This window comes from Lissotriton helveticus, chromosome 3_2 (assembly GCF_964261635.1).
Source record: "Lissotriton helveticus chromosome 3_2, aLisHel1.1, whole genome shotgun sequence".
Taxonomy (NCBI): Eukaryota; Metazoa; Chordata; class Amphibia; order Caudata; family Salamandridae; genus Lissotriton; species Lissotriton helveticus.
In genome coordinates this window covers 476,335,785-476,362,002 of record NC_136062.1, presented here as the reverse complement: position 1 = coordinate 476,362,002, position 26,218 = coordinate 476,335,785, and the positions used below count along the sequence as shown (strand labels likewise).

The window sequence follows — 26,218 nt, the reverse complement described above, 5'->3', positions numbered from 1 at the left end:
TACTGCTTGAGCCTCCACCTTCAAAAGGGAAAGATCGATGGCTCAATCCTTCTCAGGCAATGCGGTCAGAATCTGGAACTAGCCTCCTACACTACACAATCCCATCAACTCTACTTTGGACTTTAAAAGCTGACCTCAAATCTCTTCTCTTCCAAAGACACTTCCAGAATTAATGCATCTCTTTGCATACCCCTCAAGGAAGTTCTTACAGTGTTGTAAATATGTCTCTATGCCTGTACGATCCGAATCCTTTTGTGTTTTTGATTTTTGTGTGACTGCCATCTATTGTTTTATTTCACTTTCATCTTCCTCGTTTGTGTTTGTAACTTGTAAGTGTGTAAATTTCCTCGTGTAAACTGTCTTGGTTCTAGTGTGAAGCGCTCTGACACCTTTGGGTAAAGTCCAAGCTATAGAAAATTGCATTAAATAAAATAAAATGCGAAGGCAAGCCGTCCAATAGAAAGCAAGAGAAGTAGATTGACAAGAAAGCCAATCAATGACGAGCATCGGCCCGCCCCGAAGCCCTCTGCGTGAGATAATATTGGACACGAGTGCTACTGCTGTGCAGGTAAGGCGATGACCAGAGGTGCTTGTAGATGTGACAACACTGCCATCTACTGCCCAAAGCGAAACTGACAGCAGACCAGCAGGATTTCATTCATTCAATGCTCTTCAAAGCTTAGAAGAGAAGAAGAAACGCGTTGAAGCAGCCAAGCCGAGCTCTGGCTTTAGCACGGTATAAACAGCGTGGCTGCCCGTGACGTCACGGCGCAGCAACCACGAGCAAGGGCTTTCTAACCCTTTGCCAATGCTCCAGAGGGCTTTGCCAATGCTCCAGAGGGCTTTGCCAATGCTCTTTCAAGAAGACTGCCTCTGAACCCCGCGGCCAGTCTGAAAGAACTGTGAGCTTCACTTACCCTTCAAACACGGGGGACGGGCACTTTCGGTAGCTTCTGTTTTAGAGTATGTAGGAGGTGGATTGGGAGGAGTAAAGGGGAGGTGGAGGGGTAGAGTCATAGGGAAGGGCTTTAAAAGGCTAGCTAGGGAGATCTGAATCGTGTAAGACAGTGGTTCCCAAACTTTTTTGACCCGTGGCTCCCTTGACCTAATTGGCAGTTGGCCGTGGCTCCCCACCATTTTTTTACCGGTGGGAAGGGGGGTGGTATGTAAGCCATGGCCCTATAGGGTCACAGAACTTCTCTGTGACTTACAATATCTTTAACATATGGCAGGCGGTATGTTATGCCTTTTATGATATTTGGAAGCCTGCAATCCTTGTATAAAAGCTACTCAGATGTAATAAGTTATTAGTGTTAAATTCTGACATCACAATGTCTTCAGCCAGACCCAGCAGTCAACTTTATAGAATTATCCTACAACTACTTTTTGGGAAGTACAACTATGAGGGTTGGGGCACAACTTATTTAGCGCTGAGGTGTGTGAGTGGTTTCCCTTATTGTCTTTCTCCAGTCCATCTATGTATATTGGTGATCTTTAGCTGGGAAGTGAAAAGCATGTGCCATTGGCAATGACTGTGAGCCACCACATTCCAATACTTGTTTACTTTAATATGTGCACTTAAATTTTATCGATTCCGCAGCGCCACCCTTTTTAACTTGCACACTTTGCTGAATCGCACCCCCTTGCTTCCAAGACCCATTTCCATTTCAAATAGTTGCCTCGTAGAACAGCATAGCTCTGTGCGCCTCGTGTCTTTCATACAAAACAAAGCAGCCCCTACCAGCAGTGGGGCCTTCCCTCGGGTTCATGGAAAGTTTGCTCAATAAACACAGACATTAAATGCCTGTTCATTAAGTGGTGCGGGTTGGAGCGAGCAGAGGTTAGGCACTTTCGCAGCCAAACCCCAAGTCGGTGAAAGCTGAAGGATTCAGACAGCAAAACCTGTCAGTTTTAATAATGGAGACGAGACTTCTGGGGTTGAAGGTTCTGACATCATTTGCCATCAGATTCAGTTTTTTGTGTCAAATAGGTCAGGAAGGAGGAATCCGATGAGCTAGTGGCGGTGGCCAGGGTCGGACTGGCTGCAGAAAAAAGAGGCTTCACTTTTCCATATTGTGGTCGCGGCGCCCCTGGCTCCTCATTACGGCGCACCGGGGTGCCGCGGCGCACAGTTTGGGAACCACGGGTGTAAGAGGTGAGGCAAGGAGGGGTAGAGGAGGGAAGAGTCTAGAAAGGGTTATTTTGTGGCTCATAGTAGAATGGGGTTTGGGATGAATGAGAGAGTGGAGGTAGAGGATATATTAAGAGAGGTATAGGGTAGTAGATTGGAACTGCTGAAATAGACGTAATGTAATAAATATAAAGATACATAAGTACATGGAAGGTCTTTAGGTATAAGGAGGGTAGTAAATGTAGATTTAAGTTGTATATAATAAACTCAGACTCATGTGATGACATTGTTTTTTGTTTTATTTGTAATTCAATAGTAAAGCAATTGTAGATAGTGAAAACAATTTACTTATTTATGCAGTCCTCTATATACTTGTTAAACATAGAATAATAGAACCATAAGTAATAAGTATATTTGTTAAGCAGAATTAACGAATACCTATATATTTATAAACAACTATTATACATGTTTATACTAAGCAATATACAAATCTAGGTGCACATATATAGTCCACCTTAATGCTTATATACCCAGGGATATGTTGTATATTTGTTTGAATATCGTGGCGATGTGGGGAATGGCCAACTCTTGACTAGTTTTCTGAGGATAAGGTAGTTAGTTATCTGTGGATCTTATGTTTGGTGGTAACTAGATCCATAGTTTGGCTGTTTAAACAGAGAATGATGAACATATAGTTTTTCACTTGTATGGTGGGATTTTAAGGCAAGAGGCCAATCTAGAGCAGAGGGCCCTTTGTTGAATGTATTTGGTGATGTATTTCCTGATGAAGAGTGGTCCTGATCCATGTATCGCTTTGTGTTTGATACCAAGCAGCTTGAATGTAGATTCTCTGGCAACCGGTAACCAATGCAGGGCCTTCAAGGCTGGGGAGATGTGGGCTTGTGGTTTTACATGTAAGAGCAGTCTGACTGCAGATTTCTGAATCCGTTGTAGTCTTCTCATAGTTGTGAAGATGATCCATGGTAGAGGCTATTGGCGTAATCAAGCTGAGACAGAACAAGAGAGCTTGTAACCTGGACCATGTGTAGAAATCCCAGGTGGGGGAAGATGCGTCGCAGAGTTTTCATATTAGCGAAGCTTAATCTTGCTAGTTTGTCCACTTGGGCATTCACTGATAGTTTGGAGTCCATTGTAGTTCTGTGGTTTCTTACTTCCTTTGATACTTTAGCCGCTGTTCCCAGATCGCCAGGCCATGCGGTGAGTGGGTCATAATTTTTCCAATCGCCACAAGTGAGTTTTTCCGTTGTGGAAGCATTCAATTTGAGATGGCTCCATGTCATCCACTGATCTATGGATCTGAGACAAATGAAAATATGTGTGCAAGATGGCTTACGAGGAACATTCCCTCACTGCTCCACCCCATCTCGATAGCTTGTTGGTTGACTACAATGCCTTAACTACACGGAGCTTGCAGGGAGAACCTGGTGTTGATGGTAGAGAACCAGGAAAGTAACTGGTGACTTAAAACGAAGCGGAAACAATAGACACTGTATTCAGTGTGGTTCAAAGAACTATACTTTACCTGGCTTCGGAGCTGACAAAGAGGCTTCTCTGACTTTTGTTTGAGGTTTGGGCTCAAGGATGAGGTACCCTCTAAGAAATGACAGAAAGAGGGGCATAATCGGCGAACACGAGACCCCCGCACACAGCTACTGCGACGACTACTGGGGCTATGCCATCTACAACGCAGGCATCAAGCAGTCGCGAAACTAACAACGATGGGAGAGGCGGAAGGAAAGGAGACGAAGGCGCAGGAAAAGGGAAACCCAAGCCTGACAATAGAAGGAAGTTGTTACAGCGGGCCCTGCCTGTCGACTTAATGTTATAGAGCCTGATAGTGAACAGCCCTTAATAGCGGATTTGTTTTCTGTCACCAGAAGTAAAGGAACAAAAAGTACGGATCCATCGTCTGTTCCGGACTTCGTCAAGTCTACGCCAGAAAGGCCCCGGCTGCAAGCCGGAGCAAAGTGAGAACCATTAAGAGCGGCCATAACAATCACCTTACCATCGGTGGCTCCAGAAACTGTGCCCTTCGAGGCATTAGATGAGTGTGCGACCGTAGAGCAACCAGTTAGTAATCTAGCAGACCGTGGTCAGCCTGAGACTGGGGGTAGAGGGTTTGATTGTATTGCGCCCCCAGGAGAAATAAGTTATAACCATCTAACTCATGGCAAGTCAGGGGGCCCAAAGTCCGCAACAGTAGTCTCCCGTTTTTTTCACTGACTGATGATTCAGAGTCCGCAATAACCAAAAAGGAGACCTCAAGTGTCGCTCTTTCTGACTCAAATAACAGCAGCTCTTTGGAAGTTTCAGTCCGTGTTGTCGACACAGAGAAAGCTCTGGTCTGGAGGAGGTGGAGGGTGGGCCGGGGGGAGAGAGAAAAATCCTCACTTCAAAAGGAGAAAAAAATAAGCTTGCTCCCGACCAGAAGGAATGGGCAGGAGAGACACACCAAATTTAAGATAGGACTACTCGGCAACACAGCCGCTCGCCCCAGATGGGGAAACAACTGAGAAAGTGGTAATTGAAGGACATTTGTGAGTTTTCAATGTCTTTGGGGCTTTCCGGTTTAAGGAGTATTTGTGTGTCATTTGCATAGTTATAACACGTGAGGTGAAATAGATTGATTAGTGCAGGTAATGACTTCATGTAGATGTTGAAAAGCATGTGCGAGGCGATAGAGCCTTGGGGAACCCCTGCTATTGTGAAGTTTTTCTTGATTGGTGTTTGTTTTGAGTCAGGTAGCTTTCTAATTTGCTGTTTTATGTCTTTTAGCTCTGTATTTCTCCAAGGTGCCAGTTTTCTTTTGTTCTGTTGTGTTGTTCATAGTGGTATTAGGATATCAAAAGCTTCCTGTAGCCTCTCATATTGTTTTTGAATGGAATTTGTGTCTGGATCTGTACTGAATGCTAGTTGTGTTTCTAAGTGTTCAAAATTAAGTTTGTTCTAAGGTCGATAGGTGGATGCATGTAAGGTGGTGTTGGGTGTGTTGCTTTGTGTTTATTTTTGGGAAGCACGCAAATGGTGTTCTGACCATGTGACTGGAGTAATCCCTTGAACGTTAACTAGTTCTGTATTTGCAAAAATGACATCTAGGATGTGTCCAACATTGTGTGTGGGTTTATAGACGATCTGATGTAGGTAAAAATTAAATGTTCCAGAGGCTAGACAAACAAAGATTATGGGGTTAAGTCCTTGAATAAGAGGCAGGAGATTGAGATTGACAAGAAAGCCACCCAGTCAAGTGTAAGGGGCAGTCTCAGAACCCGTTAAATATGTATATATTTTAACATATTCGACACAGTAGGTCTTTGACAGTAGACAGCTCAGAAAGACAGCAGAGAAAAGATGTCTTCCTAGGCATTGTTCAAGCGATGCCACCAGTTTCCTCCCTATGGTCTGGTTTGGGCATCAGTCCTCATCCACCATGGGTGAGGATTATACTGTGAGTCTACCACCCTGCTGGGGGGCTACACACATTTCCACACCTACTCGATGCTTGAGATATCAATGCCGATGGTAATATAGTGATCACCTCCTTGAAATGTGTTGAGTGGTATTCATGAGACTCCGAACCAATACATTGGTAAAGCTGATAAAGTAGGTAAACGTCAGTCTTTTGGTGAACGTCAGATGTAAGATTTCGTAGTGTTAGAAGGTGGGTGCCAGAGAAGCTGCCCTGGACTGTTCAGCCTTGATCGAGACAACCTTATGCGAGCCACATCAAGTTAATTCTAAATTAAGTGTTCTGGGAAGCACCATTCTCAAAGAAGCAATACCATGCTGCTGAGGAAGAGCGTAGCCCCCACTGAAGAGAGTTCACTTACATGCTAACTCAGGATGTCATGTCCTAAATAGCAATGGTCACATCAGATGCATTAATCGCATCCTGCCTTGATGCAGTTTCCATTTAAATTCTGCTCAGATATTCCTTTCTTGCACAACTCAACTTTGAACAAGATTACGGCTGTTTAAAATGGACTATTTACTGTTGCATATTGTGACTTCTTCTTCCTTATTCATTTACTTATTTTTCATTTGACTGTTGCATCGATCAGTCCATTCTTTTCTTTCCTTTTCTCTAGTCCATCTACTCTTTGAATGTTTTTACCCAATGAAGATGCCAGTAGTGCATGAGTGTCAAGTGACTGTTTTACAATATAATTGAACTGCATGACCATTCTGTCTAAGCTTTAGAAACTCTGTAGGGTAAATCTTTATCAGAAACATGTTTGATAGGCGTTTGCATGATTCAGGTGTTGCGAGCAGTCTTTTGCCTGAAGCCTTTAGTTTACAAGCTGCAAGTGGATTGGCAGTAGCTGCTGTGATCTTCGGAAAATCCACCTGCCGACAAGCGCAAATCAGCAACATTGACTTCATACCTTTGCAAGGCCATAAAGTTTGGGTTCTGATTCTTGTAAATATGGTAGGGTACGTAACTTTAGGATTCTGCATAGACGAATGACATATACCACACTGCCTTTGTATAATACTTTGCTGTCCAGTTCAAAGTGTGTGACTCTGTGGATAGCCCCTTGTTTTGAAAATCTGTTCCTTACCTGTGACACTGGTTTGCATCTTGCTAGCTTTTGTGGTCTTTTACCGATCACTTGACCTACTGGAGAAACAATAGTGGTATAACAAAATGAGTTATCTTCTAGATGTGGTGACTCAAAAAGCAGATTGAGTGTGTCCGCCTCAGAGCAAAGAGGATTTCTACTGATACTGTCCGTAGTTGGGACTGCCCCACTGTTGCCACCTTTGTCATCTTTTTCTAAAGAACTGTTTAGTAGATGTCTGTATACTGGCTGAATCACTAGATAGCAGGGTCTATAAAAGTAAAGCAAGCTCCAAAAGTAGTGTTGCAGGTACGAAAGCTCTTGGCATATGAAGGTGCCAGGGTGAACCTCCTCTGTTCACTATGCCTTCCACTGGCCTTGGCTCCAGTGATTCCCTCATGCTTTTCAACATGTTCCCCATCCTATGCCCTGCTGGCAGGTTTAGGCTTGGCATCCTGTGTGAATGGAGGCTGTTTGCAGTGTAAAGATTGCACTGGTCATTGAACGCTCCATCTCAGTGCTGTTCCTTTCTGTACAGCAGGTGCAGGCGACCACGTCTCAGCCGATAAAGGTTCCACAGTTCACTCCCCCTCCCCGACTCACACCTCGTCCATCGTTTCTTCCACAGGTGAGTTCTGGAAAACATAACTCATGAGTGATAAAACACACAGAGCACAGTGGATTTAAAGATACATGTGCCCTAGAATACACGCAATGCGTTGGCGTTCCCTATCTGTGTGACCAATGAAAAAAATCCTAAGTATGTGTGCCGGGCAGACCTTGGTACAAGATGAACACGTATCGTAGATTCCACTCACAAACGTATGTCTGGGGACAGGTGAAGGCTTCAGCAACCTGCAGACATAAGTGACACAGAGAGTAGTTGTAATGTCTATGCGTGCATGATAGTGCAAGAAGCCATGATAGATGTTTCCATCAAAGCAACTTTTATTGATCCCAGTGCAGAAAGTTCAGTATACAGTGATGTGCTCCAGTTATAGCAGGACAGGGCAATCTGTAGTGATTTGTGTGCAGGATAGAATAGCATCAGAGTATGTGGCGGAGATGGACAAAGTAAGGCAGAGAGGCAGGAAAGAGCAATATGAGATGACCGGTTGAGGGCAGAGCAAGGAAGGTACCCGGGCGAGTAAGCTGTATCCCATGACTTGGCCAGGGCAGAGCATGAAAGGCATGTGCGTGGTAGAGCAATATCTAGTGACGTGTTTGGCACAGAGCATGTAAGGCATGTCCGAACTATATCCAAGGACATGCTCAGGATAGAGTATGGAAGGCACATGTGGGATAGAGCAATATATAGTGACATGTTCAGCACAGAGAAAGGATGGCACATGCATGATGGAACAATCTGTAGTGATGCATGCGCAGGATATAGTAGCACCAAATTATATGACAGAGATGGACAAAGGGAGGAATACAGACAGGAAAGAGCAACATCCAATGACGTGTTCAGGTTACAGCAAGGAAGGAAAGTGCGTGATACAGCAATATCAAGTGACGTGTTCAGGACAGAGCAAGGATGGCACACAGGCAGGATAGAGCAATATTTAACGACGTGTTCAGGACAGAGCAAGGATGGCACACAGGATAGAGCAATATTTAACGACGTGTTCAGGACAGAGCAAGGATGGTACACAGGCAGGATAGAGCAATATCCAATGACGTGTTCAGGTTACAGCAAGGAAGGAAAGTGCGTGATACAGCAATATCAAGTGACGTGTTCAGGACAGAGCAAGGATGGCACACAGGCAGGATAGAGCAATATTTAACGACGTGTTCAGGACAGAGCAAGGATGGTACACAGGCAGGATAGAGCAATATCCAATGACGTGTTCAGGTTACAGCAAGGAAGGAAAGTGCGTGATACAGCAATATCAAGTGACGTGTTCAGGACAGAGCAAGGATGGCACACAGGCAGGAAAGCGCAATATCCAATGACATGTTCAGGACAGAGCAACAGTATGTAATGACATGTTCAGGACAGAGCAAGGAAGGCACCTGCATGATAGAGCTACACCCAAAGATGTGTTCATGTCAAAGGAAGGAACACACTTGCATGATAGAGCAATATTGAATGGTGTGTTCAAGACAGCAAGGAAGGCACATGGGTGATAGAGCCATATCTAATGATGTGCTCAGGGCAGAAGAAGGAAGGCACAAGTATTATAGAGAAATCCGTAGCGATTTGTGTGCATGACAGAGAAAGGAAAGCACATGCGTGATAGTGTAATATCTAATGACTGGTTCAGGACAGAGCAAGGAAGGCACACAGGCATGATAGAGCAATATCCAATGGTGTGTTCAGGACAGAGGAAGGAAGGTACACAGGCTGGATAGAGCAATCTCCAATGATGTGTTTAGGACAGAACAACAGTGACAACAGTGTGTAATGATGTGTTCGAGGCATGTGGGCTGCTGACATCTTATGCATAGATCGCCGCCTAGTGTTGGGTCCGGACAATTGCACATTGTTGTCCTGGAAGAGTCTTCGAAGTATTACGAGATAGGTGGCTCCTCCCCTAGACTACAGTGCGCATGGGCATCCTCTCCATCCTCAGATTGTTTTTTTCCGCCATTGGGTTCGGATGTTCTTCTCTTAACTCCAGTTCGGAAACTTTTCTTCGAGGCCAAAAGGCCTTCGGGGTCGTCGGTATTGTTTCTCTCGTTCGGTGCCGAGTTCTTGTTCCAGTTTCTTTCGAAGCAGGACGTCGAAGAGCGCCGCGTGGCCTTTTCGACACCAAAGGCCCGATCGTCGATGGAACGGAGTCCATTCAAACGATGCCCTATTTGTAACGCAAAATACCCGCACATCAATGTACATCAGGTGTGCAACAAGTGCTTATCCCCCGACCACAACGAGGACAACTGCTTCGCTTGTGCTCGGTTCCGGTCCAAGAAGACGCTTAGGCTCCGACGTGCAAACACAACAATGATGGACAGAATGTGGATCAATGTCACACATTCACCCCAGTCAAAAGATCTGGGCCCAAATCCATCGTTTTTCCACTCCACACCACCCTGGGTTAGACAATGGCGATATGCAAATCAGCGCTGACCCTGTTGCCCCATGGGAACAGTCCAGTCCGAACTACAAAAGCCATGTCCTTCCCAGAACGGAAACAAGCATCTGAGGACCGGCCCGGTTTCGAGGTAACACCTCTCATCAGCCCGGCTAGCTTGATTCCAGTGGTGTCGAGTGTCTGGGACTCACGTCTGAGCATCCCCAGGCTCCGACGTGCAGCACGACAGACGATGTCGAAGCCAGCGCCCGACCTGGTGAATATCTTCGATGAAGACGACGAGGAGATCGTCGACACTGAGGATCCACAACAGACGTCGGATCCAGATTCGGAGCACGGCTCCGACTACTATGAGGTCGACGAGGAACACATCGCTGACGATGAAAACATCGAAGAGGTAAGGGACGACGTGCCCCCCATCGGAGCCGTCGACGACGACTCGAGTGATGAACCAGGCCCAACAGTGGGTACTGGGCCTAAACAAGACACTCTTACACTCTCCAAGGCTCCGGTCGAGGCATCGCTGAAAGGCCTTAGCCAAGATAGTGTTCAACATTCTATAGCCCCGCGCCTCGGCCTAGCTAAGAATATTACACATGAGCCATCGGTCGCCCACCAGAAAGCGAAACTGAAAAGTACCGAGGAGAAAACGAAACCGAAACTGCTAAAGGCAGCCATCGGATCGAAGAGGGCAAGCACATCGGAATCGACGTCGAGGCCAAGTGTCGATGACCCAAAGAGATCCACCGCAAAAGCTGTTGATCCAAAGATTGGTGCGCTACATGCCATCACTAAAGCCAAGTTCGTCGAGCAGACAGGGTCGGTGTCAACGGCCGGTGACACAAACAAAGGACTTGACTCTCATAAGGCCCTCGAACCGAGGCACAGAGTCGAAAAACAAAAGGTGGTCAAAGCCCTCGAGCCGAAAACCAAAAGCACCTCAAAGGAGCAAATCTACTCTGTTACAAAGTGCACGCCTCAGACGCCTGCACCGAAGTCCACACAAAGTAGAAAGCACGACAACAAACAAAAGTCCGTCAATGCTGTATCAACACCAGGCCCACAGCCAGCTATAAAGTTCGGTCTGCCTCCAACAGCACGACCTAAGGGAACGGATCCAACAAAAGACTTGGAGCAATCCACACCTGTGACACTTGGGAAAAGGAGCCATCCTCAAGAAGCAGGCGTTATGTATCAGGAGCCATCCTATGATGAACAGTCAAAGCTCCATATCGACGCCGACACTGGCAGACTTACTATATATCACAGGAAAATCATGTCGGAAACTCCACTGGAATCCTATAAAATTCCACTAAAAAAGAAAAGACTCTTCCACATGCCTGTCCTTTTTGAAAGTGTGCAGTACCATGAACAGGACATTTCTAGCTACTCACCTGCACGCTCTACTGAGGAGCTAGGGTACAACTATGATGAACAGTATGGTTACCCTGCGAACAATGATCCAGATGACCAGGCTCAAACATGGACAGACACTGCGGACCAAGGGGAGTCCCAACCTATCCCTGAAACTCCTTCTTATCCTGTAAAAACGTCACCCACAGAGGATACAGCAGCGTTTAACGCACCAATAGAAAGGGCAGCACATAATCATGATGTGGACATGCATGCTGACCCAATTGAGGAGGATTTTTTGTTTGACACTCTCAACTTCAGAGAAATCTGTAAAAACATTGCCAATGTTAAAAGGTGTCCTCAAACATGCAGGGGACATTTTTAAAGAGACCACCAGGGCAAGGGTTGTTAACCCACGCATTGAAAGAAAATACAGACCGGCACCTGTGGACCCAATCTACATTAGGGGACAGTTGCCTTTGGACTCTTTGGTTGTCTCCAATGCCCGTAAACAGGCCAACTCTCAGACCACTGGTGATGCTCCTCCTCCAGACAAAGAATCTAAAGTGTTAGAAGCATCTGGGAAAAGGGTGGCTGCGCAGGCAGCTAACATCTGGAGAATTTCAAACACACAGGCCCTATTAGCCAGATACGATAGGGCACACTATGACACATTGGAACAACTGCTACAACATTTGCCTGATGCATTCAAAGAAGGAGCAGAAACACTCATACAGGAAGGGAAACTCATATCCAACGCATCCATTAAATGTGCGCTGGACGTAGCTGACACTGCAGCCAAAGCCATCAACACTAGTGTCATGCTCAGAAGGCATGCTTGGTTGCGTATCTCTGGGTTCAAACCAGAGATTCAAACAACATTGTTAAATCAGCCTATAAACCCTGATTTTCTGTTTGGCCCTGATGTAGACTCCATCTTAGAAAAAATAAAGAAAGATACAGAGACCGCCAAATCTATGGGGGCCTTGCAGTCTCAGCAATTCAGAGGTGGTTCCTTTCGTCACTCCAATAACAGAGGAGCTTCAAGAGGACAGGCATCCCAGAAAACTCAATACAACAAAGGGAACACGCAAACCACCTACACTAAAACAAATAGAGGTGGATACCGTGGCAACAGCAGCAAAGGCAGAGGACGAGGAAATAATAACACCAGATCCTCTGCCAATACTAAGCAGTGACGCCTTGTCGCTGCCCCCAGACCATATAACACCAGTCGGGGGCAGACTACAGCAGTTCCTGCCAGTCTGGAAAAGCATTACCACAGACAGGTGGGTGAGACAACTCATTCAGTATGGTTATTGTCTGGAGCCAACATCCACTCCACCCAGCATACCCCCAAAACACCGTCCTATGTCCGCAGAGCACATACACTTATTGCAGCAAGAAGTTCTCAGCATGCTGCAAAAAGGGGCCATAGAACTTGTCCCTATACAGGAACAAGGTACAGGGGTGTACTCTCTCTACTTCTTAATCCCCAAAAAGGACGCGTCTCTCAGGCCCATACTAGACCTGCGGCCCTTAAACCAATACATCTTGTCAGAACATTTTCACATGCTCACTTTACAGCAAGTTCTTCCATTACTCAGTCAGGGAGACTTCCTTGCTACCCTAGACTTAAAAGATGCGTATTTCCACATACCAATACATCTAGCACACAGGAAGTATCCCAGGTTTACCATACAAAACAAGCACTACCAGTTCAGGGTACTGCCTTTCGAGGTGACTACAGCCCCCAGGGTGTTTACCAAATGCCTTGCGACAGTGGCTGCACACCTACGGAGAAACCATGTTCACGTCTACCCCTATCTAGACGATTGGCTCATCCAAGCAAAGTCAGCCCAGCAATGTGCCCATCACGTGTCCCGCACCATTCACCTCCTACACAGCCTCGGATTCTCATTAAACTACCCAAAATCTCATTTTCAGCCAGCCCACGTCCAGCAGTATCTGGGTGCCACAATAGACACTCTAGCGGCCAAGGCGCAGCCAAACTCAGCCAGAATCGACAGCATTCTGTTACTCACTCAAAAGTTCAGGCCACAACACTCCCTCCCAGCAAGGGTGTTTATGCAGTTGATAGGCATGATGGCCTCCTGCATTTTTATAGTCCCTCACGCGAGACTACACATGCGTCCCCTCCAAGAGTGCTTGTCTCGGCAGTGGAACCAGGCTCAGGGACAATTGAAGGACCTAGTGTTGGTGACCGGTCGCGCATACAACTCTCTGCATTGGTGGAATTCACAAAACCTTTGCAGGGGACGACCGTTCCAAGAGCCTATACCACAAATAGTGCTGACAACGGACGCATCTCTCCTGGGATGGGGAGCGCATGTCCTCCATTACACAGTCCAGGGGCTGTGGACAACCCAACAGAAGAAGATGCACATCAACCTCCTAGAACTGATGGCAATCTTCATGGCCATGAAGGCGTTCAAAGTTCATTTGTGCAACAAAGTCGTGTTGATCCGGACGGACAACATGACTGCAATGTACTACATACAGAAGCAGGGGGGGACACACTCTCCACAGTTGTCACACCTAGCACAAAGCATGTGGAAGTGGGCCATTCAGAGAAACATCTTCCTCATGGCGGAACACCTCCCAGGCAAGGACAACCACATGGCAGATCTGCTCAGCAGACACAGCCACCAAATGCACGAGTGGGAGATACATCCCTCAGTGCTGCACCCATACTTTCAGCAGTGGGGTCACCCAGACATAGACCTGTTCGCCACAAAGGAAAACGCAAAATGCCAAAGCTTCGCCACCAGATCTCCACATCCGCAGTCTCAGGGCAATGCGATATGGATGAACTGGTCAGGCAGATTTGCGTACGCTTTTCCACCAGTCCAGCTCATACCACTAGTGGCACGCAAACTGCGACAACATTCAATGACACTAATCCTAGTTGCTCCAACGTGGGCGAGGCAACCATGGTACACCACTTTCCTCGAAATTTCCGTGGTTCCTCATCAAAGGCTGCGATTAACACCCAGCCTTTTAACACAGAGCCATGGCGACGTTCAGCACCCAGATCCGCAACAGCTGAACCTTGCGATCTGGCTCCTGAGGTCATAGAGTTTGGTTACCTCAACTTCCCTCCCGACTGTATGAATATTATCCAGGAGGCAAGGCGGCTACCACTAGGGCATGCTATGCGGCGAAATGGAAGCGATTTTTCATCTATTGTAAAAATAATGACATAAATCCGCTGGATGCATCTACACAAAATATCATCTGTTACCTACTACATTTAAACAGATGCAATCTGGTTTACAGCTCCATTCGTATACATTTAGCTGCAGTGGCCGCCTATCTTCAAAACAGGCAGCACCTTTCACTATTTAGAGTGCCTGCTATTAAAGCTTTCCTGGAGGGGCTCAAACGAATCATTCCTCCAAGGCACCCTCCTTCTCCTGTATGGAACCTCAATGTAGTCCTTACCAGGCTAATGGGACCACCCTTTGAACCTCTACACTCATGTGAGATACAGTTCCTAACCTGGAGAGTTGCTTTCCTAGTTGCAATTACTTCCCTCAGAAGAGTTAGTGAGCTACAAGCCCTAACTATTCAGGAGCCATTCATACAAATTCACGCAAACAGGGTAGTGCTGCGGACTAACCCTAAATGTATGCCAAAGGTGGTGTCCCAGTTTCACATCAACCAAGCTATTGAACTGCTGGTATTTTTCCCTAACCCAGATTCCGTAGCAGAACGAGCTCTGCATACCCTTGACGTCGAAAGAGCTCTCCTTTACTATATAGATGGGACAAAACTTTTCAGAAAGACTAAACAACTATTTGTTGCCTTTTCACCACAGCACAAAGGCAACCCCATTTCCAAATCAGGCATAGCCAGATGGATTGTTAAGTGCATACAAATCTGTTATCAAAAAGCTAAACGCACATTAACAGTTCCCCCACGAGCGCATTCCACACGCAAGTTAGGGGCATCCATGGCTTTCCTGGGAAACATTCCTCTAGAGGACATACGTAAGGCAGCCACATGGACTACCATACACACTTTTACCAAACACTACTGTGTAGATGTACACTCCAGACAGCTGTAGGACAGGCTGTATTCAAAACTCTTTTTCAAACTGCTGCAGCTGGCACGGGCAACCGCCGGTAGGAGGACACTGCAATACATTCTATGCATAAGATGTGAATTCAGCAGCCCACATGCCTCGAACGGAATATGCTACTTACCAGTATGCATCTGTTCTTGGCATGTAGGGCTGCTGATATTCACATCGCCCTCCCTCCTCCCCGGTGCCTGTAGCAGCTGTAGCATTCAGAATTACTCTCTAGCAAGAGCATTACTTACTGTATCATACTCCATCCCTGCCACAATGGCGAAAAACAATCTGGGGATGGAGCCGATGCCCATGCACACTGCAGTCCAGGGAAGGAGTCACCTATCTCGTGATACTTCGAAGACTCTTCCAGGACAACAATGTGCAATCATCCGGACCCAACACTAGGCGGCGATCTATGCATAGATATAAATGTCAGCAGCCCTACATGCCAAGAACAGATGCATACTGGTAAGTAGCATATTCCTTTTTAGGACAGAGCAATGAAGGCATCTGGGAGATAGAGCAATATCTTATAACATATTCAGGAAAGAGCATGGAAGACGCGTGTGTGAATGAGCAGTATCTAATGACATGTTCAGAAAAGGCTATGGAAGACACGTATGTGATGACATTATGTAATAATATGCTCAAGACAGAGCAAATAAGTCGCCTGCGTGATAGGGCAGATAAGGCACCTGCGTGATAGAGCAATATCTAATGATTTGTTTACGACCGCAAGGAAGGCACCTGAGTGCATGACGGGGCCAATAGCTAGTGATTTGTGACCGGAACAATGTCCAGCGTTGTAAGTGCAGAAAAGAGTAGTATTGTATTGCACGTATAAGATAGAAAAGCGTCCTGCTTTGTGTGCAGGGTGACCAGTTACAGGTGTGCAATATCCATCTGAGCTTGCTGGACGAAGCAACCTCCAGTAAGTGTGTGATGCCTAGAAACAATATCAGATGTGTGCTCATTGAAGTATGCAATACAGCTCTATCTGACAGTTTGTGTGCATGTTCTATGTAAATCAACTTTGAATGATATGTTTACAGTATAGAGTGGGATCCAATGATGTTTACAGGATTAAGCAGCATTCAAAATGTATGTGCAGCATAGAGCAAATCCCTATTATGTCTGGCGTAAAGAACAGCTTCAGGATATTGCAATCTCTAACAGTATGGGCTTTGAATAATGTAGTATTGTCTCTTGTTTGCATGATGCAGCAATATTCATCAGTGTGTGCAGGATGGAGGTAGGTCCTACTCTGTGTTAGAGGGCGGAGGCTCAGACAATGTATGTTCACAATAGTTCACTATAAAATGTGTGCAGCTTAGTGCACTATTCAACAATGCATGCGGGAACAGGCACTGTCTAACTGCAAGTATACAGCATAAATATGTCTACCGAAGAGAGCAAGAATCTGTTGTGCACTGGGCTGCTATGGAATATCCTGTTTGCTGTAAAGATCAGTGTCCATGGAAGGCTATGCAAAATAGAGCAATATACTGCGGTTTGTGTATAGCTTAGAGCAATGTCCTGGGACGTTTCTGCTAAACAGGGATGTTCAAGGCATGTGTGCTGTAGATACACTTTGCATGCTCCTGCCTTCTGGTGTTGGGTCCGGATGTTTGCAAGTTGTTTTTCTTCGACAAACTCTTTCTTAGTCACGAGGTAAGGTGACTCCTCTTTTTGGTGATAGTGCACATTGGCATTGACTCCATTGTAAAATTGTTTTTTTTCTGCCATTGGGTTTGGTCGGGTATTGCTGCACTGCGGATTAAAACCGATTTTCGGTTTCCCCTCGACATGCAATCCTCTCTGCCCTCAAAGGTATTGTTTCCGTAAGTGTTCTTACTTCTCCGCGTATCATTTCGACAACGGAATCGACTTTTTGATCGGAAAGCTTCATGGGTGGCCTTCGGGCCTAACTGCGCCGAGCCAGCTCTGTCAATGGATCTGACTGCATTTAAATTCTGTCTTCGGTCCCGCGCGAAGTATCCGCGGACCGACCCACACAAAGTGTGCAACTTGTGCTCAACGTCAAGAGATGCACCGTCAAAGCAGCGAAGATATGCCGGACATCTGCAGCCAAGATTCCGGCCAAGAAGAAATCAATGCATCAGGGCAGAGGAGGAGGAAGCCTCTGAATCGGAGCTCCAAATAGACCTCAACGACGAAGAACTGCTGCAGGGACATGGTGATGTGAGTACAGAAGACCCCTTGCCCCCACAAACTCCGAAAAAACACGAGGCTTCGGCACCACTTCTGCCTCCTGGCAAAGTTCAGCTTCAAGACAACGTTTCCAGCGTCTCACCTCCGGGCCGGGTTTCGAAACAACCAATCAAGCCCTCCGGCTCGGTACAGAGTCATCAAAAGTTTTCCTTGGAACCGAAGCCCTCCAGTTCCTAACTCAAATCTGGCTCTGAGCCGAAGACCTTTGTGTCGAAAATCCAGCAACCATCAATGCACAAAAATCTCACCTGCATCCGTCCCAGATGCAGTCTTATCTAGGAGCCAGTCTAGACAGTCAAAGCTCTAGCATCTCCCAGTCTAGCCAGAGTATACAAAAAACAGGCTACAATTCTGCAGTTTCAACCTAACCAATCTTTACCAGCCAGGCTGTTCGTACAACTACTGGGAATGATGGCGTCTTGCATCGCAATTGTACCCCATGCGAGGCTTCACATGCACCCCCTACAAGAGTGCTTAGCACGTCCGTGGAATCAATCACAGGGTCTGTTGACCGATCTAGTGTTGGTAGATGGCCGCACCCATCGCTTTCTGCAGTAGTGGAACCCACAAAACTTATCAGCAGGCCGGGATTTCATCGACTCTATTCCACAGATTGTGCTCACAGCAGGAGCACCTCTCACAGGTTGCGGAGCTCATCTCAAAGATTACACATTGCAAGGCTTGTGTAGCAACAAGCACAAGACTCTCCACATCAACTATCTAGAGCTCTTTGCAGTTTTTCTAGCACTCAAAGCTTTTCATACTCCACTGATAGCCAAAACTATCCTAGTCCGAACGGACAATATGACAGCAATGTATTATGTGAAGAAGCATGGGGGTCACACTCTCCAACCGTCAAAACTCGCTCAAGCCATTTGGAATTGGGCGATCCATCACAAAATGTATCTTCTGGCAGAACATCTCCCAGGCGTAAACAATCAAATTGCCGATCTCCTCAGCAGAAGGCGGCAACAAATTCACGAATGGGAACTTCACTCCCAAGTTCTCCTTCCGTACTCTCAATAATGGGGATTTCCACAAATAGACCTGTTCGCCACAGCCGAAAACGCAAAATGCACAAACTTTGGCTCCAGGTTCCCACACCTGCTCTCCAAGGGCAATGCCTTATGGATGAACTGGTCAGGGATATTTGCCAAAGCTTTTCGGTCTCGCCTGCTAATTCCGTGTGTGTTTTGGAAACACAGGCAAACATCCGTCACACTGATTCTAGTAGCTCCCATATTGGCCCGTCAACCATGGTACAACACCCTGTTGGAGCTGTCAATAGTTCAACATCAAAAAGTGCATCTTACCTCCAGTCTTCTCTCCCAGAACCATGGAGAAGTCCGACATCCAAATCCCAAAGAACTAAGTTTAGCAATCTGGCTCCTGAAGTCATACAGTTTGGTTATTTAAATTTACCACTGGACTGTATGAATATTCTAAAAGAAGCAAGGGCTACCCCCGGAGTTTGCTATGCAGCAAAATGGAAAAGATTTGTTGTATACTGTGACAACAAAATCAATCCTTTAGATGCTTTCATACAAAAAATGATCTGTTACCTGTTACATTTACAGCGAACCAGACTGGCTTATATGTCTAATCGTTTGCACCTTGCAGTAGTAACTGCGTACTTACAAAATAGGCTACATCTGTCACTATTCAGAGTTTCAGTAATCAAAGCTTTCATGGCAGGCTTAAAAAGGGTAATACCACCAAGGATTCCTTCTGCCCCAGCGTGGAATCGCAACATTGTTCTCATAAGGCTCATGAGCCCACCTTTTGAACCATTGCACAAGTGCCCTTTGCAATTCCTCTCATGGAAAGTTGCTTTCCTTATTGCGATCACATCAGTGAGGACAGTTGGTGAGCTACAGGCGTTAACCTTAGAAGAACCCTTCTTTCAGCTACACAAAGACAGGATAGATCTCCGCACCAACCCTGAATTCCTTCCCAAAGTAGTTTCTGCTTTTCATATCAACCATCAGTTGAGTTACCAGTTTTTTTACCTCAACCTGATTCTGTAGTAGAACGCCCTCTTCACACGCTTGGCATTAAAAGAGCTTTACTGTACTAAATAGATAGGCCAAGAGACTTTTGCAAAATGAAACAACTGGTGCATTTGCTCCACCTCACAAAGGCAATCCTATCTTTAAATCTGGTATTTTGCCAGATGGATTGTTAAATGCATTCAAACATACTATGCTAAGCTAAAAGAACTTTAACTATAACCTCTATCCCATGTCCACTTGCAAAATAGGGGCTTCTGTGGCCTTTTTATATAACATTCCGCTAGCTGATATATGTAAGGCAGCTACATGGTCTACACCACACACATTTACCAAAAACTATTGTGTAGATGTCTTAGCACGTCAACAGGCTAATGTAGCCCAAGCAGTACTTAACCCCTTCGATGCTCATGACGGAACGGTTCCGTTATGAGCATCGGTCGAGCTGTGCTTATGACGGAACCGTTCCGTCATGACCACGCCAGTTTTCATTAGGGCTCAGCACTGGGGGGGAATCTGGGCCGCACGGAAGAGGTTAAAACACTGATCCAAACAACTGCAACATCTACAGGTTAGCCACCGCTTTGGGAATATACTGCTTTTTAGTCTATGCAAAGCATGTGTATCTATAGCACACATGCCTCGAACGGATAATGTTACCCTGTAAGCATCTGTTCTTGGCATGTAGAGCTGTAGATTAACATGTGCCCACCTGCCTCCCCGGGCACCCATAGTTGTTGCAGTTCTTCACTATACATTTATACGCATGGGCATCTCTATACTACTCTTACCTACTACATTCTCACCCTATTGCGGGAAAACAATTTTTATGTAGTCAATTCCCATGCACACTATCTTTTTTGTCCTCGTACGCCATTAGATATTTCCAGAGCTAAATTAATTTACTCTGCGGCCCCCTTGTTTATTGGCGCCAGCAAAAGAGCTCTGATCTTAATGGTTTGCTCTTTACACAGAACCTCTCGTAATTGGTTGGTTCCATTCTTCTATCTTATGGTACCTGAGAACTGACCCGAGTGGTGAAGTATTTCCATGTAGAGGCATAATCATTGAACATGCATACCCCTGAATTTAAAGGTTGTCCAACCAGCCCATACATGGTGACTAAAAAGCCTTCTTCTTGCTATTCTCTTTCCGTGTGGCTATGTCCATTTTCATTACATACTTTATAGAGTTTAACCAATCTAAGAAAGTCGGGGTTTATTTAATCCAACATGTACAGATTTCTCTACGGGCAAGTAGGAAAAGATAAGAACACAGCTTATTAATATCTAAGAGACACAATTCATAATTCGGGAGGATACCAAAAAATATTTTAAAAATGCTCCCCTGGATATCAAACCCAAATTTCTTCCATACCTCTTATTACAGGACCTCAGAATTGCTGTAACTTAGGGCAGCTTATAAACATATGCTCATCATTAGCTTTTTCTTTCCGGCACTTTGGACAGCATGGAATAATTCCCTTTGCAAACTTTGACAACTTTGGACACCAATATAAGAAGAGAGGATTTCTCCTTAAATTGGCAGCTTGAACTGTAGAGTGTAGTATTGTTTCTTTGCTGGCGCCCGGCAAGCACTCGCCCCACAGCTGTGATGGAAGGATAAAGTCCCCATCTGCCAGATCTATCAGGAGCCAGTAGAGATTTGCCACTTCTCTTATTCCGTTGTCTGGTTCTTAAAGCAGTCTCTAGGTCATTTGTTTAACTAACCATTATGCCAATCGCCTGGGACCAGCTTTTTATTTGTAGATATTAAAATTTAGATAATTGAGTGTCCGTTATTAGCTTCAGATCTTCCCATGGTAACAAACAGCCCTCTGGAATGAGTTGGGCCCAGCAATTTACACCGGCAGATTTTAAGGATTTTACTAGTGAATCTTTAGTCCACTCGGGTGAGCCAGGTGTGTCCCAGATAGGCGCCATTGCGCTATAATAGCTGATTTTTAAGATCTTTCTGATTTTAAACCAGGTCTTTGCTAAGTCCTGTAGAGATTTCAATCGAACTTTCTTGAAGAAATGTGGATCTCCAAATTTGTATATAAAAGCGTATTCTGCTCCTTTTAGGTCTTGCAGCATTTCCCTAAACATTTTTCCTATGTCTGAAAGATTAGGCTCGTTCATAAGCATTTTGACTGCCCTCATTAGGAAGACCCGTATAAAAAGATTATATCAGGCGAACATAACCCTCCCTTATTCTTCTTTCTCCGAAGTTTTTTCCAGGCCAATACCCTTGGAAGCCCATATGAAAGTATTCATTTTTGCCTGGATTTTCCTTAAGCTTTCTTCTTTGAAAGCTAGCAGTATATTTTGGAATATGAAAATCAGTTTAGGTAAGAGCATCATTTTTACTAGATTAACCCTTCCTATTAGTGTTGAAGGTAAATATGCCCAGCTTTTTAGAGAGTCGGAGATTTCTTTATCAACTTTCGGTAGATTTGTGTTGGGTATATCGTTGGTATCCTGAGTGATTTTAATTCCTAGATGCCTTATTTCTCTTTTCAATGGAAGGGAACAGGCTCACTATCACTGAAAAGAGGAGTCACCTACCTTGTGACTGGAAAGACTTAGAAGAAAAACAACTTGCAAACATCCGTACCCAACCCTAGATGGCAGGAGTATGCGAAGCATGTGAATCTACAGCTCTACATGCCAAGAGCAGATGCTTACTGGGTAAGTAACATTATCCTCCTGATAGATGCTTCTACATGTAAACTCCTCGCCTGTAGAGTAATTCCAGACTGGTCCCAGAAGCTTCAAAGCACGTATGTCACCAATAGGGGGTGCTGGCTTCATATCAGTGGTAGAAGTGGTGTCAGATGGTGTCACCGAAGCCATATAGCATCCACCCCAGCATAGCATCATTTCCATTTTTCTGTGCCTTCGATCCATATCCGGAGCTTTCTCTTCAGAGTTCAGTTTTTTTGTTGCAGAGAAAATCTTTTTGTGCCATACGCTCTCCGTTTATATGTTTTAACTTTAATCCCTGTAGGAACTTTTAGAGACAGATATCTACCACTGATCTACATTGAAACTGCCTTTGGTGTCTGGAATCTGACAATGATTCCCAGTCTTGTGACTTCAGTTGAAGCATGCATCCTTAGGCCTTCAAAGAGTGAGAGGCAAAGGTCTTCATGGGCCGTGCCAGGAATGATAGACGCAGTCAACGTTTTTTCTGTCTCGCTTAGAAACACCACCATGCATTCCTCCAGTGGTAAGAAATGGAAGTACATTTACCATAAGAATCACTCCAAAAGTAAAGTCACTCCAGTGACCTGACTCATACAGAATCTTCGTCCTTGGAGCTGGTTTCGTTGGGGCCGGTTGACCCCACCCAGAACCTCTCCTCTCCAGTGGGATCACTGGAACCAGCCCTGGAACTACTTGGATCTCCTCCACCCACCTTGGAGTTACCAGCTCCGGCCTTCCCCGGGTACCCAACTCCAGGCTTGGATCTGGCGACATTTCTAAATACCATTGTTTCCATTTTCAGCAAAGAGTCTAGGTCACTGTGCACGTCTTCGATCCCCATGGCTCTATACTCCCCCGCAGTGCCATTAGCTTTGACTCTACTTGCTGCCAGACCACCGGTATCAGCATCTGCTTGGCCTTCCTTTGACCTGGTGATTAAAAATGGCGCACCAAATGTATAAGACTCACGCAGACTCCTCCACCGATGCTGCCAATACTCCACCTGCAGTGGCGCCAACAGGGCCTGTCCCCGAAGTTGCCCCACAACAAAAGGTCGCAGAGAGACGCAGAGCTTACCAAAGGAGTAAGATTACAGACAAAGGACTCATGAAATTGTAAGATCTGAATTTGATCGTTTGAACTTGTTTGCCTTAAGCCATGATGACGCTTGTGGTCGGGCCAGGAGTTTCTGGGTCTGCCATATGCTAGTGAGCTGGACCCTTTTCTTGGAAATTGAAGCTGACTTTCCAGCAGGACCACCCGCGCCAGAAGTGATGTCTTTTCGCTCAGTGGTTATGAAGGCAACTGAGGTGCTGGAATTACAGCTTTCAACAGTGTAGGTCGAGACTAACATCCTTATTGAAGTACTCCTCCACGCACTTTACTGCAGAACCTTTACTGCTTTTCAGCAAAGCCCTCCTAGATCCCTTCCTGGTTGTGTGGACGCAGCGCAACCCTGCTCCAGCGATTGACGGGTAGATTGTTGCTACCGTCATTGCCTAAGAGATCCCCACCCCCATTCCTCTCCTCTCACCCTTCACCTGAAAGCCTGGTGATACAGGTGTCTTGCTCCTCAGGATAGTTGGCTGTGACCTTTCTAACTTATACTTGGGGTAGAGAGTCAAAGCGCGTAGAGGCCTGGGGAAAAAGACAATCTCTGCTGGGAGCTTCGCTTTGAAGTCCCTGAATGCAAATGGCTTTTAGCACGCTACACCCATGCTGTATGTGCTGTGGTTCCGATGAGATAGGTCACCTTGAAGAGGTGGTCCATGATGGCCAGAGTGCATCACGCTACATAATAGAATATTGACTGAATGACGTCCATTATCTGTGCCAGTGGTAACTCCGTCTCAATCCGCTGGCATGCGTTGCTCCGCACATCCCTGTCCAAGCTCACCTAATGGGCTTTCTATTTGATGGGACAGGCCTGTTTGGGGGGATTCGAGGCTGGAACGGTTTAAAGCCAGTAAAGCAATGTCTTGATCCTTGGGACTTTAGTTGCTGGCTCCTACAAGGGATTCTTTTTTGTGGTTTCTTGAGGAGACTTCACTTTCACCAGCGACAACCCCACCAGTCACAATCTCAACAATAGCAGAACCTGCTTGTCTAGCAGTGTATACAAAGTTCCATTAGCAGTGTATACAAATTTCCAATTCCAAGTATATACAAAGTGCAATTAGCAGTATATACAAAGTGCCCTTAGAAGTATATACAAAGTGCCATTAGCAGTATATAGAAGTGCCATTGGAAAGGGCTGAGGATCGAATATGCAATCCTTCTTTTTATCACCATCAAGTAAATAGAGCTAGTTCTATCCCTCCAAGCCATTTGAAGCCTGTGGTAGGGCAGCTGTCCTCTTTCCTACCAACCTGTAAGGCCATCACTTCAGACCCGTGGATTCAACAGATCATAGAAAAAAAAACTACACTATTCCCTTCCTTCAGGCTCCGCGCTCTCCCACTCCCGTGTTACCTCAGTATTTAGCAACAAGAAGTGGCACTACTCTTGTGAAAAGGAGCTGTGGAATTAGTGCCAGAACCATAAATGGTCAATGATGCTACTCCCAGTCCTTCCTTTTTCTCTGAAAGGGCGGTTGGCTGCCTTAAACTTCAGAAACTTGAACTTCTACCTCAGAAATAAAAATTCAAGATGTTGACCATCTTTCTGGTGTTAGAAGCTGGATACTGGATAGTGTCACTCAACCTGCAGGATGCACACTTCCATTATCCATTGGATGTACTTGCACTTTGTGGTGGGTTCTACTTACTTCCACCTCTGTCAGTCCATCACCCTCCCATCCTTTTTATCACCTGCCTCATCCCATGAAGGAGGTGGTGGAACGGTTGAACAGGTTGTACCCTAGGCGGACAGTCAACTACTACCTGGATCAGAACTAGGAAATATGACTGTATGACTAGCTCTTTTCGGGTTACTATGGTGCTGAGAAAGGAAAAGTGTCTCAGAAGCAAACTCTGCCCCAATTAATTATCCTCTGCATTGAGACTTGCCACACTTTGGCCAAGAAGGAAACCCATAAGAGGTCAGAGTCCATTCCACCAGAGCCAACACAACCATTCTTGCCAGAGGAGTGCCGATAGCAGAGATTTGGGAGACAGCGATATGTGCATCTATCTCTTCACACCTTCACCAAGCATTACTGGAAAGATTCTGGCGCTTAGGGAATGCCGCTTTGCCAAATACGTCCTGCTCTCGATTTCCTCGTCTAACCGTCCAGCAGCCCTCCTCCTGGGCAGGGTATTGCTTCAGATCTATTCTACAGGTGAGGAATGTACAGGTAGAAGTATCCATTAGAAGAAAAAGTTACTTTGGTGATAATCTGTTCGAGGCATGTGTAGCTGTCAATACACATGCTGTGCATAATCCTGCCATCTAGTGTTGAGCCTGGATGTGTGCAAGTTGTTGGTCTTCAAAGAAAGTCTTTTGTCACGAGGTATTGTGACTTCTCCACTTGCTGGTAGTGTGCATGTGCATAAACTCTATTGTTGGATTGTTTTAGTTCTGTCATAGTAATCAAATGTGTACTCTTGTACTCCGGTACGACACCATTGTAGTGCACTGTTTCGGTTACACAGTTCCTTCCCTCCATCGGTATTCTTGATCGTGCTTCTATTTCCCTTCTGTTTGGTTCAGCGATTCCTGCATTGACTGGGTGGCTTTCCGTTGACCTCGGGCCAACATGGGCCTTCACCCTTCAGGGCCTTCTTCCGTCTTCAAGGGTATTATTTGCCATCAAGTACACACTGTGATGGAACGACGCCTTTTATCACGTAGAAGAGCTCACCCTGGGTGTTTTCTGCGCCGAAGACATCAAGGGGGCACACCATCCACAATTGTCTGGTGTGGACAAAGGGACATTCTCCCCCGAAGACTGCTCCGAGCTGGCAATTGAAGATCTTCCGCCGGCACAGCCAGCCGATAGTACAGTAAAACACCCACCCCACTTCAACACCGATCTCATGCAGAGGTTTGTCCCGCAATTCTGGCGCACCATAGACAGACTCAAGGGCTACCACTGCCTTCGGGCCATGGTCGGAACCAACCAACATC

At 45.8% G+C, this 26,218-nt stretch overlaps 1 protein-coding gene across 3 annotated transcripts in view; it reads left to right on the top strand.

Moving 5' to 3' along the window:
* PHF21A (PHD finger protein 21A) overlaps positions 1-26,218 on the top strand; it is a 419,360-nt gene that overhangs the window by 187,506 nt on the left and 205,636 nt on the right. For 2 of the 3 annotated variants that reach the window (XM_078684393.1, XM_078684391.1), the window contains exon 8: positions 7,250-7,339. The exons of the other annotated variant lie outside the window; for it this stretch is intronic. In XM_078684393.1, coding sequence (XP_078540519.1) covers positions 7,250-7,339 — 90 coding nt within the window. The remainder of the gene's footprint in view (positions 1-7,249; positions 7,340-26,218) is intronic. 3 annotated transcript variants of the gene reach the window in all.